Consider the following 14250-nt stretch of genomic DNA (forward strand, 5'->3'; position numbering starts at 1 on the left):
GTCCAAGAGAACAGTATTGGAGAATATACATGAAAAGCTAGCGCTCACAGACTAACATGTATGCAACTGTGACAGCCTCTTAAGCCAAAGCTAATGCTAACCACACTGGGAAAGGCAGACAAACATTTTTAAAAACAGAGTGGTCAGGGAGATAGACTGCACACCACATATAACAAAAGTTGTACTGCTATATGAAATAATAATAGTCATTCAGACATAAATATAGCCATAATTGCTGGGAGATGGTTCCATATGACTTTGTAGCTCTGTAACTTGCAAAATCAAAGAAATAAAGTACTTTCTAAAAGACTTTATTGGTGGTTTTGACATCTTTTATCAATCATACCTCTAACACTAGCAAAATAAAACATTTACTATTTATTAGACATCAGATATTGTTAATAACATTGAGCCTAGGCAGCATGTAAAAAAAGCTTTCCTTTCGTGGCTGCTACACATTATTCAGAAAGTCAGAGAGAGAGTGTTACAGAGCAGAGGGTGTGACAAGGAGGTAAAAATGAAGGTAGGGCAGAGCCTGTGTAAGGAGAGTTATCCTTGGGCTGCCTGAGCACAAGGCATTTCCCAGGAAAGGAGATTTCCTTAGGTAACCAGTAGAGTTATGTGGCATTTGTTGTTGTTCCAGGAGGCGGGGAAGATTTGCTGGCCTGAAATATTATGGGAGGAAGCACATTGTACGACCAGAAAGACATTTGTTTTCAGCCCATTTTGCTTGTTTTGTCTTTAGAATTTTTGTTCTAATAAATGCTGCACACTTTCAAAAAAAGAATGATTATTTTTATATAAATACTTTCAAGAGTAGAAAATTAAGAGTTGGGGGCAGCTGTACTAGTTAAAGTTGTCTTGCTTATTCACTAGATTAGCACAATTTTAGAATGATTTATCCAAAGCCTTATGGGACAAAGACCTTGAAAAGTACATTTGGAATTTCAGGTTCAATTTAGTTATCTGGGAATGACTCAGCAGATGACAGAAGAATCTCAGTAGCCAAACACATGATATTTATTTTGGTATTGATTCAACCTGATGTATCCCAGGTAACCCAAACCATCCCAGGAATATATCATATTATGGTTTGGAGGAAACTCATTTCAACTGCTTTCATTCTGTTAAATGATCCCTGACTACCAACAGGGCAACTCTATACATGGCTTGCTCTTCTATGCACACATATATGATAAGGAGGAGAAAGGGAGGAGAAAGGGCTTCTCTTAATTCAGCTGAAGTGAACGCAAGCTCTCTTTCAACTTCCATTTTATTTATGTAATTACTTCAAAATTTCTTCTTAATTCATTCAAAGTTTCTTAAAATCAGAGAGCAACCATACATCTACCAGGTCTTGATAGTTTATTGCAGAGGTCTCTTCTTTTTTCAAATTTGTCGTATTAAAAACTTATGGCACTTAAGTGCTTCTATCACAGAAAAGGGTGTTGCCATACCTAAAGGATATACAAAGTAAACTACAGATTATCCATACTATGGGTACTATGCTTAATTAATTCCAGCTTATAGTAGTACTGAATGAGGATATCTGAGACTGAGAAAATCATTTCAGAAATGAGTTGCCCTTTCCAATGGAAATTCATTTCCAATCACGTAGAGTGGGTTTTATTAGATATACCCTTCGAAAAAGTTTGAAAAAAGTCACTCTTGATGCAGTCTTTAAGCTCGTATCATCATATGGCAATAGTGCCAATACAAACAAACTCATGAAAAATGAGTTTATTCTCTTAAACATTATCTTAGAGTTGTATTCAGTTGACCTTAATGAGCGTTCATTATAATACTGAATAAACTTCCTAAATCCTTGATTTTCTTTGATTCTGGGCAGTTTTACCAACCTGTTGTAAGTAAATAAAAAAAAAAATATCCAGAATTAGGACTCCCCAGAGAAGGGACAAGCCATCTTCATTTAAAAACTCTATTATTTTATGTCTTTGGCACTGTCATTGATACTTTTCCCATTAGCCAGGGAGATTAATGGAAGCTGATGCCTTTCAAGGGGTTTGAACTACAGTGAAAAGAACCCCAACTCTATTTAGGTAAGTTGTTGAACACCCTCCAAATTAGATGAACAAAATGTTGCAGTTCTAAGAAGAGAAAATAGGCCTGGTACTCACAGAAAATTCATAATACTTGCCTTGACTATGAGTCTGACTCATATGTGAATGCCCAGTGAATCCCTAAATTGTTCTGTATACTTTCATAATTGATTTTGTAGTCTGCACACTCAACAAATACACAAATGACAGAGTGGCATGGTTAGGCTGATATTTTACAGGTTCTATAACTAGAAAAATTATTGCGGTGAAAAGAAACAATCAAAAATAAATTAAATACTCACCTGTGTCCTAGGCACACAGAAAAAGAAAAAAAAAAAAAAAAAAAACACAACTCCAAAGGGAGCAATCTCCAGAAAGAGAGCCTTTCCTAGTGGCAGTCAGCTCTTACATGGGTCTAGGAGAGGTGCAGCCAGGCTCCACCTTTCCGGTCACACAGCTGATTGCCTTCACCTGTGCTCCCAGGGCTGACTCAGTGCTTGCCTCAGGTGATCAATCAGCAGTTCATGCTGTGATTCAACAATTCTCATATAGTAGTCTCACTCTTTTTCTTAGCTACACATCAGCAGAGACTGTGGAGTAAATAAGAAAAAGTCCTTTCTTTCCTCAAATGGACTTTAAATGTCTTACACCAGTCAATACAGAGCAGTTTATGTTTGTTACTTTCTATAATCTTGGTTGAGAGGATGTTTCACTCCAATATTGTAAGCCCTCCCTTTTTGTTTATTTAAATTTGACTGCATATATATATCTACAAAATAAAATACGACTTCATTTTTATTTTAGGAAATTCTTATTAGTCTTCTAAAATATAGCTAGCTAGATAGATAGATAGATACATCTAGCTGTAACAAACATTTGAGCTGCTTATACACAACTACACTGACAAATTTGAAAGTTCTTACATCAAAACAGCAATTTTTAAATGAACTAATCAGTTTCTCATTCCTGAGGCTGCTTTACTCAGACTCTGTACATGCTAGAAATTTTTACTCTAAGGTTTCCCAGTTTTGCCATGGCTGTTTCAGAGGAAGGCATTCATGTTGGCTCTCCTTCTACAGTGCAGTGAGCAGAGAGATAATCCACTGCCTCTTCTGCTGCTGTTTGAAGCGTTGCCCTGTGCTAAGTTCCTGCTGTGCATTTTAAGTCTGATATTGTGAACTGCAGGAGTGCTTCTCAGGGAACTCTGGGATTTCAGAACAAGTCTGTGTATCCTGTCTCATAATTTACTTTTCTTCTTAAGATGACAAAAAACTGACAGCACGCCATCTGATAACAATCCATGGCAATAAACTTCCAGGGAAAAACTAACAGCACATTTCTCTGCTGCTGTCATCTTGCTGCTTACATGCTGCAGAGCTGTTACAGTTTACACACAATACTGGAAGGCATTTTTTGTCATCCAAAGATCCTGAAGATGTGTCAGATCTTTGCAGATTCCCATCGCAGCTTAATCCTCCCACTTAGTGTTCCAGAAGGATGCCTCACATGCATATTTGCTGAATGAATGTGTATAGAAGCAGTCTCTTCACTTACTTCCCCTCAGATCTTCACAAGTATGCTAAAGAATTGGCATTTTCCTTGTACTAGAAATAGATGATCTGTGCAATATATGTATCTAGACAAAAAAATAGCAGCAAGATGGAAAAGTAACATTTAAAGTTATCCTAGAAATATATTAGAACGTGTGGAGCCAAAGTTTCACAGCTAACTAAAATTTCAACCTGGACACCATGTAGAAAGTTCCAGAATACACTGAAAAAAAATCCTTAATGCAATTTGCCATATGATGACAAATTAGTATTAAAGTATTTATTTAGAAATTGTTGCAATTCCAGTAGCAACCAAGGTCTTGCAGTGGGTGCTGTTTGATTTGTTTCAGCTGTCCCTCACACAGATAAGAGGGACAGAGCATTCATACTGTGGAAAGACACCACAAAGGCACAGAGATAAGCAGTAAAGATTCTGCACCAGTCCTGCTTATGCCAACTACATCTTGGGCACATCTTTTAATTTTAATCAAAACTTGCTGTATATCATCTTAAATACTGTCATATGCCCTACAGTTACAAACTGTAAAAATTGGCTAAAAATTTTCATTAGTGCCATTGAGGGAGAATAATTTGCTATGAGCTGTGTTTTGGATGCAAATGAGTTAAGAAAGTTCAACGGGGATGAGATCCCTACAATCAAAGAAGGTACATAACAAGATCCCATACTGATATACCCCCTCCTGAAGGGATCTGAGATTTCAGAATTTAAATGGGTTTGGTGCAGCACCTGGCTAATGATTTTAGTATCTGAATAGAAAAGTTTAATAATTGTTTGATTGGATCAGGGATATATCACTGTGTTTCAACTGAATGCTCTTTTACATACATATATATTCTATTTATAAATACACGTAAACATATGTGACCCTCATCTGATAAGTAGCTAATATATTTTGACTGAAATGAGACATGTAGAGGAAGCAAATTCCCAAGTTTCATTACATATTGGAGTTTTAAAAAATCATTGTATAATGCTAATTCTAAAATATTTATTTGTATCTTGTCTTGGGAAACAGGACTGAATCCATTAGTGTTTAAACTGGAAAGAATACTATCAGTTTCATTAAGGAGACATGTTAGCTCCAACAATGTTTATTGGGGCAAGACTATTCGGGCTGCATATGGTGTACCTTTAAATGGGGCTGTTAAAATACCAAATAAAATGTCAAAGTCCGTCAGGTCTGGAACTTTTATAAATTGTTTAGACTGGGGTTAATTTGGATTTCGTACATCATTCTTTGCAGATCGTACAGAAAGGAGATAGGGACAAGGAGGCAGCCTGAAAGAACAACGAAGGGCAGTCAGCATGGAGCTGCCACACGGAAGGTGTATTCTGGATCATTACTCTCCTGGTCAACAGCATCCCTCTTCCCCCACAACCTGCTCACACACTGATTGCCTCCCCCCACTCTGGGTGGTATCCTGATGTCATGCATGTGACTAAGTCATATTTAAAGCAAATCACTTCAAAAGGCAGATCCACAGCAAATTGTCAGCTACATGCACACAAAGAGTAACTTCAGCTGGGGCTGTAGAACCCCGCACTCAGAAGAGAACGTTATTTGAGAGCATCAAGGGTAAATAGATCCTGGTGAGTCCCACCAGCAGCTTCAAGTAGCCACTAGGTCTGCCACACCTTGGTGGCCATCCTCTCCGTTCTCTTCCCGTGGCCCAGCAGAGCAGAGCAGGCAAACAAGGTCTGCCTTCAGCCCCCTGCCCTCCCTGCCTCCCACCCACCGCGTGGCCCGGACCTCACCTTCAGCTCCCTGGAGGCCACGCGGGCTGCCAGCTCGATGACGCAGCCCACTGCCATGCGTGCCGCCCCGGCCGAGTGCAGTTCGTTCCAAACGGTGTCACTGTCCACCTGAGCAAACAGCCAGCCCCAAGAGGAGGGCAGAGGAGAGAGGGAGAGGGAGAGGGAGAAGGAGAGCAAGAGAGAAAACAAACCCATGAGGGAGGGCTGGCAGCGTGACAGCCTATGTACAATAACATCAGTCTTCCATCCGGGCCAGTTGAAAGGCCTTCTGGACATGGCTTTGCTTATGCTTTTTCTCTGCACGGGCTTCTCCAATGGAAACACATTCCTGTCATGCCTCGCTGCCATTCCCTGTTTAGATTTCTTATTACAAACAGTGTTATGCTGGCCGGGTCTGGTCCTGCTCACCAGCCAGCAGATGCCCTGTGCTGAGTCCTCCCTCATGCTGGAGGGGACAGGGCTGCTGGTAAGGGACATGGCATCCCACTGCAATGGGCACCGCCATCCCAAAAAAGGGTGCCACCAGAAACTGGCTGGCGGCCTGGATCATTATGTGGTTTTAAAAGAAGCAGTAAGATCTCTCATCTTTCTGACCCAGGCAGGCATCATTTTTAAATGATTGAAATCACTGCTTATTAATTTCACTAGTTATTCTTCCCATGAACAAAAAAATAAAATGGAATTCAAATGATATATTTCAAGTTCTGATGGATGGCTGAGTTTTGACTGAAAGGTTATAGGTCTCACTTAGTAAGTGTTGGTTAAAGCAGAAAAAATTCTCACTCATGCACACATGCTAAACAAGAAAGTGTCATTGTAAAACTTTACATGAATATTATGTAAGGATAAAACACTATGAAGATATTTCAAATACAAAATACAAAGAAAATCTTGTAAATACAGCTAAGCAGCTCTGCTCTGCAGCTTCAACGAGAGTCCCAACATTTTACTTATTAAATCTATTTTTAGTAACTATTGATTTGCTGAAATACGCACTAAAGTATAAGTGAAATGTTGCATATCCTTTCTATGATATTATGCCAAGCTGACGTGATGGTGTGAAACAGTCTGAAAAAATTATCTAAAGAGGCAGCCAGACTTCCTTGATGCTCCATGAGAAGTGCATTTGGTTGTATCACACTGCACAAATTTATCATGAAAAGAAAAATGTTTAGGGATAGACAAAATACTGTGGCAGATGCTATTTGGACAACTTCCAATTACACTGAGACATGTTTTCAGTTTGAACCATCAGCTTCTGTTCCTAATTTCCTTAAAAAGAAATATAGGAAAAGAAAAAAAAAAGGGGGGGAAATAAAAGAAGAAATTAAGAGCTTGAAAATGGATACAACTGCTCCTCAACTGTGGAGGTTCTGAGAAATTCTCTGATTAGTCATTTGAAACAGAAAGTAGTTTGATCTTCTCTACACTTGCCAAATGTTTTCACCATTACTGTTACAACAATATTATATTTCAAGTGACTAAAACAATCTTATTTTTCAGTTTACTGGACCTGAGTTTTCTGTAATTTTGATCAATTTTGTGTGCACGCAGCAGAACTAATGAAAATAGTTCCTGTTCACAGTAGGCCTGAATAAAAAGCATGGGCTTCATGCATTGCGAAGTTCAGAATAACAATAATAAGAGCACATTATGTTCTCAACCGAGAATCTCAAAATATTGCACAATTAAGCATCATTAGCTTGATATCTGTTGATTTATTATGTTTGTTGTTGTTAGAGTAAGGCAGGAATCAGTAGGTAACTCAGGAAAGTACAGCAAGAAATAAAGAAATCAAATAGTAAAAAAAATCATGCCATATTTAGAATTAGGTAGAACTCCAGGTTTTCTCTCTGATACTTTAAAGCAATTGTGAAATCAATTTTTATTTTTAAAACAAATAAGGAAATAAATAAGTAGAGGTCATTGGTTAAATCAATTTAATCAATCCATAATGAAGTTTGAAAAATGCAGTGCAGTACTTTAAAATAAAGAAATATCAACAAGAGGTCTGGGAAGGAGTATTGTCTTGCCATTTTTATGGTTAACAAATTAAGCATAACATGAAGGGGTGGCTGACGAAAATGATTCAGTGGCAGTTGCTAGGTAAACCAGGGCACGAGCAAGAGCCTGCATCCTCAAAGGGACTATGATTCATTTCCAGGAAGGCCGATTAAGTTAAAAATGTAACCACAGCTTGAGAGTACCCACCCTTCAAGACAGTTGTCTGCTCTGACATGAGACGGCAATTTCTCCAACCTCTGAACACAGAGTATTGGCTGAGATATGGCATTTATCATGTTCTGCTTTCAGCTGAGTGTGAGGAGACTGAGCCAGGACAGTAAGGCCAAATATCTTCCACTGCACAATTTTGCTTAGACTATTGGAATCACTGCTAATTGTACCTGGACTGGATGGGCAACCAAAAAAAAAAACCAAAAAACAGAATTTCCTGAGGAATTTTCAAAAATGACCACTTGAATGTGCACAGGAAATTTAGGATACTTTAGCTGATCTCTTGGGTGTGATGCATATAACAAAATGTAAACTTTCAAAGCCGAGCTATGAAGCTGCATATCTTAGTACAGGGTTATAATATTATAAGTTAAGTAACATACCGACATGAATATAACTAGACTGAAAATGTATATTATTATAAGCTTGGATGTCATATTCTGTTTCATGTTCATGCAAAATTCAGATTGGATTTCTGAGGAGCATACTGTAAAGAACAGCTTATTAAAAAGTTCAGAAAAGCTTTCATCCTACAGCCAACACTTCAGCTGTCATGACTGGAAAATACCATCCCACTCCATTTTGCATCTCCATTAGTGCTACGTATTGCCTCAGATATTTCAGGAGCTTAAATAGAGATTTCCTTTTAACACCATTCAGTGTTTACTTTGTAACTTACTGTTGAAGTACAATGATATACGTGGCCAACCCATTAAAATTACAGCTACTATCTGGCCTAATTGTCAAGCTGTATATGAAATATAGCTATGCAAAATCCATCTAGACATGCCTTTCTTTATTCATGTGAGTTGAAATAATTGCATCTCATATGAGGAAAGGATATCAGATTAGTGATAGACCAGGTTTATCTAAAAGTCTATCTTGCTGCAAAATATGCATGACAAATGTGATTTTTCTATATCACAATCTATTAAAAAATCAGATGAAATTCAATAGACACTTATTTTTGTTTTCTAAGTGCTTTGGTGTAGCCTAAGAATTTAGTAAAATATTTATCTCACTTTTGATTCTATGTTTTAGATATTGAAATAAAATGCAGAAAATTCAGCAATCGTGGCTTAATTCTAACAGAGAAACTAAACATTTTTTTCTGCTTAATTACATGGATTATTTTACGTTAAGAATCCTTTTAAAAATTAACAGGACAGGAAAATACTCTTAACATTGGGCCAAAATGAAAAAGAATGTTTTTTCAAAGCATCACATTGCCAGAAGAAATGAATGAACAGGCCATACATTGTGTTATCAAAAACCCCATCACTACTGCAGCTCTTCCAATATGTATTGGGCATGATATCAGCAAGAGCCAGAAAACACAAGCCCTGTCTGAACACTAAACTTTTAAACACACATATGGGTTTACTTCACTCTTGGTTTCCTGAATGAGCAGTGCAGGGTGTAGGCTTTTTCAAGCACATCTAGTATAGCTCAATCATTGGCATGTGTAGCAAAGTTAATACTCTGTAAAGCTACAGATGATAGAAATTAAGCTACCTGTCCCTGAAGTGGATATGGAGGCATTAAAGAGGAAGTGAATGACTTAAGTGAAAAGAAATGTAGGTAACTTTTCCTGACTGAATGCAACTTGTGTTTCAAGCACAGTGTGCAGAAAATTTCCATCTCTCAAAATAAATAAATAAATAAATAAATAAATAAAATAAAAATAAAAACAAAATAACCAACCAAACAAAAAAACACCAAACTCTCCTAAAAACAAACAAAAAAACCCAGCTAATTATGAATGTTTGAATGTTTTCTGCAAGAAGTATCAGTATGATAAATTGAAAACTGAAAACAATCTAAGAAACACTCAAGATGTTGAAGCAGGTAGAAAGCTTGCTCTGTACTAGAATGTTTCATATTAAAACAGACTGACTGTAAAGTTTGGAAGTTACAACTCCTTACACACTGTTTACATTGTGTGAAGATAAAGAGGAAGGACATCAAAATACTTCTGAGGGAGTACACATAAGAACCTTTTAGAAATCCCCATACTGGCTAAAATTTGAAATGTTACACATCTTGCTATTTCTTTTATCTGGAACTTTAGAGAGGCAAAAAAACGTGGCATTAACAATTATACAACAGTCGTATAAATGTCTTTTGTTTTACCTGTCTTTTCCCCTGCTAGAAAAACTGCATTCCTCATTCTCTGTTTTAGTTGCTCTTCTTCCAGAAACCCCTCAGGATCAGTTTAATGGTCACTGCATCACAGTTCTGCTGACCAAGTTTGCTGATGACAGTCTGACAAACCCTGCAATTTTTCATGCCACGTCTTATTCATCTGTGAGAGTTATTTTTTTCTTTAAATAACTGACAGTAAACTCTGACTGTATCTTAAATACATCTTCACTGATAACCAAGTGGTAATAGAAGAAGCCAAAGCTATAACTCTGAGATAGATTCTGACACAGAATCTGAGAGATTGATTTCTCTATCACGCACAATTTGTGATTTAACTCAAATACAGCTTCCACAATGAAATTCTGATTTCATACCAAAAAGGAATTTAAAAATACATCTCTCACCATGTCCTCTATTCTCTGCACAGCTGTTGCTATTGTAGAAATGAAAACAAGTCCTCCAAGAGTTACCACATGTCCTTATCAGAGATACACTCCTTATTCTCTAAAAATGGTTCAAAAATGCAGTCTGTCATCTACCTGCTTACTAAACTGTGACCAGTGAGAGCGGTGACTTTGTGCTACATGTACAGTGTCCTGCATAAAATAGGTAAAAAGTAGCACTTCTTCACAGTAGTTAAAAATGATTGCTTCTGTTTTCTTTAAAGAGTAGAAGTTGGGCTCAACTATTCTTAGATGGAATTTAATTCAATATGTATTTCTGTTGAAATATTTCAAGAGGAATATGGAAAAAATATTACTTAAAAAATGCTGTCCTTTGATATAAATGGTTATAAAATAGGGAAGTAAATAAAATCCATGCAGATAATAACATTGTAGCTATTTAAATGAACTGGTTAAACCCTCTGAGAGAATAATATGGGAGACCCAGAACTATTCAGAGATACCAAAATTGAATAAAACCTGTGTATTGGAGAGCAAATTCATTTGTTTTCATTTTAAAAGAATTCATTCTCACAGTGTTTCACTCACGCCAGAGCAAACATGTTTCCATCTCTGATTTTTTAAATTTCTCTGGCATGAAAATAGAAATGAAATATTTTCCTAAAGTGTTGCAACCTCTTAAGTTTGTGTGTGGCATTTTACTCTTACTGCCAGCAGAGTCTGATGTTCTTGGAAAGATCCGATGCCACTGAATGCCAGCACATAAGCTTGGAACACTTTGCTTGTGACCATGAGAAGTGCAGCTTCCCAGGAGCCACACTCATAGCTCTCACTTCCCTCTCCTACTGATGTAGTAGTGCTCATTCATCACCTCTGTGATTTCCACTAAGAAGCAAAAGGTCCTCGATGTGCTTCTCAGCTGCTGTTTCATCTCACCATGACTAAAGAAGCGAAGGTGTGCACATCATCTCCAAGGAACGATCTCTAATGAATGGCCTGTCAGCCACATCTCTCAGTAAGGAACAAAGAAGAAAAATTTTGTATGGCTGACGCCTCTTCCATAAATCCCACTTACAGGAACAGTGGGCTACTTTAGGAAAAATATGTACTGAGAGCTTCCTTTATTTTTACTGTTACTTCACAGCTGTATCATAGACTTGTTCTGTCAAAAGCTTTTCTAACTGCTTTAATCAAAACTGCTTGCCATAGAGAGTACTCAGGATATCAATTTTTCTCACTTTCTTGTCTCGTGATTTACAAACAAATTGTGGAGGGGATGCAATCTTTAGACCATGCTGGTATGAATAGTTCATAGGATCTTCACAAACCATTGCTTGGAAAAAAAGGTGGAATTCATTTAGTTTGCATTGGCCTTTCTGCTATGTTTGAGTAATTCAGTAGAAGAATTTATCAGCAATAATATTCATGGAAAGTGACTTTTAAAAAGAATTTTAGAGGCTATTAAATCTGACCTCAAACCCTCTTTCAAGAAAAAGAAATGCTGAGTGTACCCGTACCTACTATATACTATATATTGGATATATAGGATTTTCAAGTTTTACCTGCCAACAGTGATCTAATTTATAATGGTAACTATGTAAACTTATATATATAACCATATAAACTTATAAATCAAAACCAAATCTCTGAAAATACTAGCAAAACTTTTCTAAGCAGAAATTAAAAATTGAATTCCTTGGCTATTGGCATGGTTATTGATGGTGATGCTTAGGCACAGTTAAAATAAATGCACCACTCCTATTTCCATACAACAATTCATCAGAATGTTTGCAAAAAGTCAAATAAATGTGTGAATGTATGAAAAATTTAGTCCTTTGTATTCAAAATGAGAATAATAATGGAGATAAGCCAAACTAAAGCTAGAATACAATGATCTCTTCTGACAAAATAGTCTGATTCAGTCAGCCTCCTAAATCTCTGAAGCATTCAGAATCTCTGGTTCACACAGTACACATTAAAAACCCACTAAGATTTTAAAATCTTAGTGAAATGGTGATGTGTGGATCATTGGTAGGGGGACTGAAGGGAGGATAGCATGGATTAGATGTGGATTAGAACTTCTTTTTAGAAAAAGCTCATAAATAAAACACTTAGGTCCAGATTCAAGTCTCAGATACGTGGCATATATCACCAGATGCTTGTAAAAATGTTACTGCACTTACAGACCTAGCCCTGAGTACTCAATTAATTTAACTTGACATTCGCTTTAGTTTTTAATGGATTAGTGTGTGAAAATGATTGTGCAATTGCCATCTTATGTTTGATCTTGCAGTTTCCAGGGGGTTCGTGAGCAAATAGATAAAACAGTGTATGACCATTTGTAATCAAATGTATACAATTACAGAAATATGTGTCAAATTCAAGCTTTATTAAAAAAAAAAAAAAAAAAAAAAAAAAAAAACCAAACAAACTGGCCTGAGCACATTTAAGCAGTATATGATATTTCAGCTTTCTTCTTGGACATAGATTATCTTTCTGTCAAAGGACACCATGGAGCTCTGTTAGAACCTGATGATTATTCAGACAAGTAGCACGTGAACATTTCTTCTACAGAGAGCTTTTCTGTCTGTCTCGAGAGCTAAATCCTATCAATAAACACATGGTGCACTTTTTAAAGGCAAATGTGAATGCTGTTTTATTTACCAAATTTCCAGCAAGTCTATGTGTACATGATTAACTCTGGAGAGATTGATTTTATATATTATATTGAATATAATGCTATTTCACTGTGTACACTTAACATACACATATAGATATGTACATACAAATAAGCTTAGCAAATAAGAGGGTTTTTGTTTTTGTTTTTTGTTTTTTGGGTTTTTTTTTTTTTTTTTTTTTTTTTGGCATAATGCTGGCTTTGGCAACAGCAATTTTTAGGAAATGAACAAAATTAGATAAGATCTTTGAAGAATTGACCTGATGATAGTTCATTAGCTTCACATTGTTTTTCTTTGTTCTATGTTGTGTTCTACGTTCTATGTTTTTTTAAATTGAATCTGGTCTACTATCAAGGAAAAGTGATCTGTTAAAAAAAAATAACAACAACTAAGGAACCAAATCTTGTGCTTGACAAGATCAGCTTCAGTGCCAGAGTTGGCAGATTACCACTTCTGAGCTTCCACCCTTCCTTGCTGAAAGTTAAAGCCGATTGGGACATTTCTAAAATAGACGTGCCTGCAGCAATGTCAGAGAACTGTGTCTCTCAGTTGAACAGTTCCACCTCTCACTAATCTAAGCATTAAGTTCTGTGGCACAGGGCCATCTCTGTGCCACGAAAGGACGAAAATAGGACAAAGTCTGATTAAATTGTTTCCTTTAGTTATGGGCACCATATTGATATTCTAAATTCTGCCTATCCTCTCTGACAGAGATACTGATGCATATTCCAGATGAGCAGATTAAGTCTCTGCACCTCACTAACAAAAGAATATCTAATTATTTCCTCTTCTGATCAGTTCAGATCATGTTTATCCTTTTTTCTCTAGAAGTAATGTGTCTAAAATTAAAAACTTAGTTGCTTAACATCCCTGTCAATTGAAAGAATTGAGTTCCTCCAACTAGTTCTTCACTTCTTAGGTAAACTGAGTCCTGCTCTAGTGTCATTCATGGTTTTCTAGTGGGTACGTATGTAAGCAAGGATGGACAGGCTGTCATTTTGAGAGCTTCAGTAATTTGTCTGAAATTATGTATATGTAGCCAAACTAGTGACCCTTCACAATCACATCTTAATATTCTCAATTGAAGTAAGTAAGTGGTTGTTATGAATTGTCAGAATTGACAGTGGATGTGCCACCTTAAAAAAAATGCCAGCAGAGCAGCCACGAGTACATTACACACTATTGCCCTGTCCTGTGGCCAGCCTAAATTCGTTTCTCTGGAACAGCAGTAGGTCACTCAGTACCCTGAATGCTCTGAGACGACAAACCTCCGGCCCTCATTGTATTTCCATACCAACTTGCACGGCACTTTGAAACTTGGGGTGGCGTAAGGATGGCCTTTGTCCCTACATACTTTGATGTATTCTGCAGAAAACATCACACAATCAAAACTGTGTAACT

General features: G+C 36.9%; 1 protein-coding gene across 1 annotated transcript in view; it reads right to left on the bottom strand.

Annotated features, from left to right (window-relative positions):
- The window catches only part of HDAC9 (histone deacetylase 9), a 443223-nt gene that overhangs the window by 102030 nt on the left and 326943 nt on the right, over window positions 1-14250 (bottom strand). Inside the window, exon 18 of the mRNA XM_042888328.1 lies at window positions 5388-5495. Coding sequence (XP_042744262.1) covers window positions 5388-5495 — 108 coding nt within the window. The remainder of the gene's footprint in view (window positions 1-5387; window positions 5496-14250) is intronic.

Source organism: Lagopus leucura, unplaced genomic scaffold (genome assembly GCF_019238085.1).
Source record: "Lagopus leucura isolate 7727_CA_CO unplaced genomic scaffold, USGS_WTPT01 Super-Scaffold_100157, whole genome shotgun sequence".
Taxonomy (NCBI): domain Eukaryota; kingdom Metazoa; phylum Chordata; class Aves; order Galliformes; family Phasianidae; genus Lagopus; species Lagopus leucura.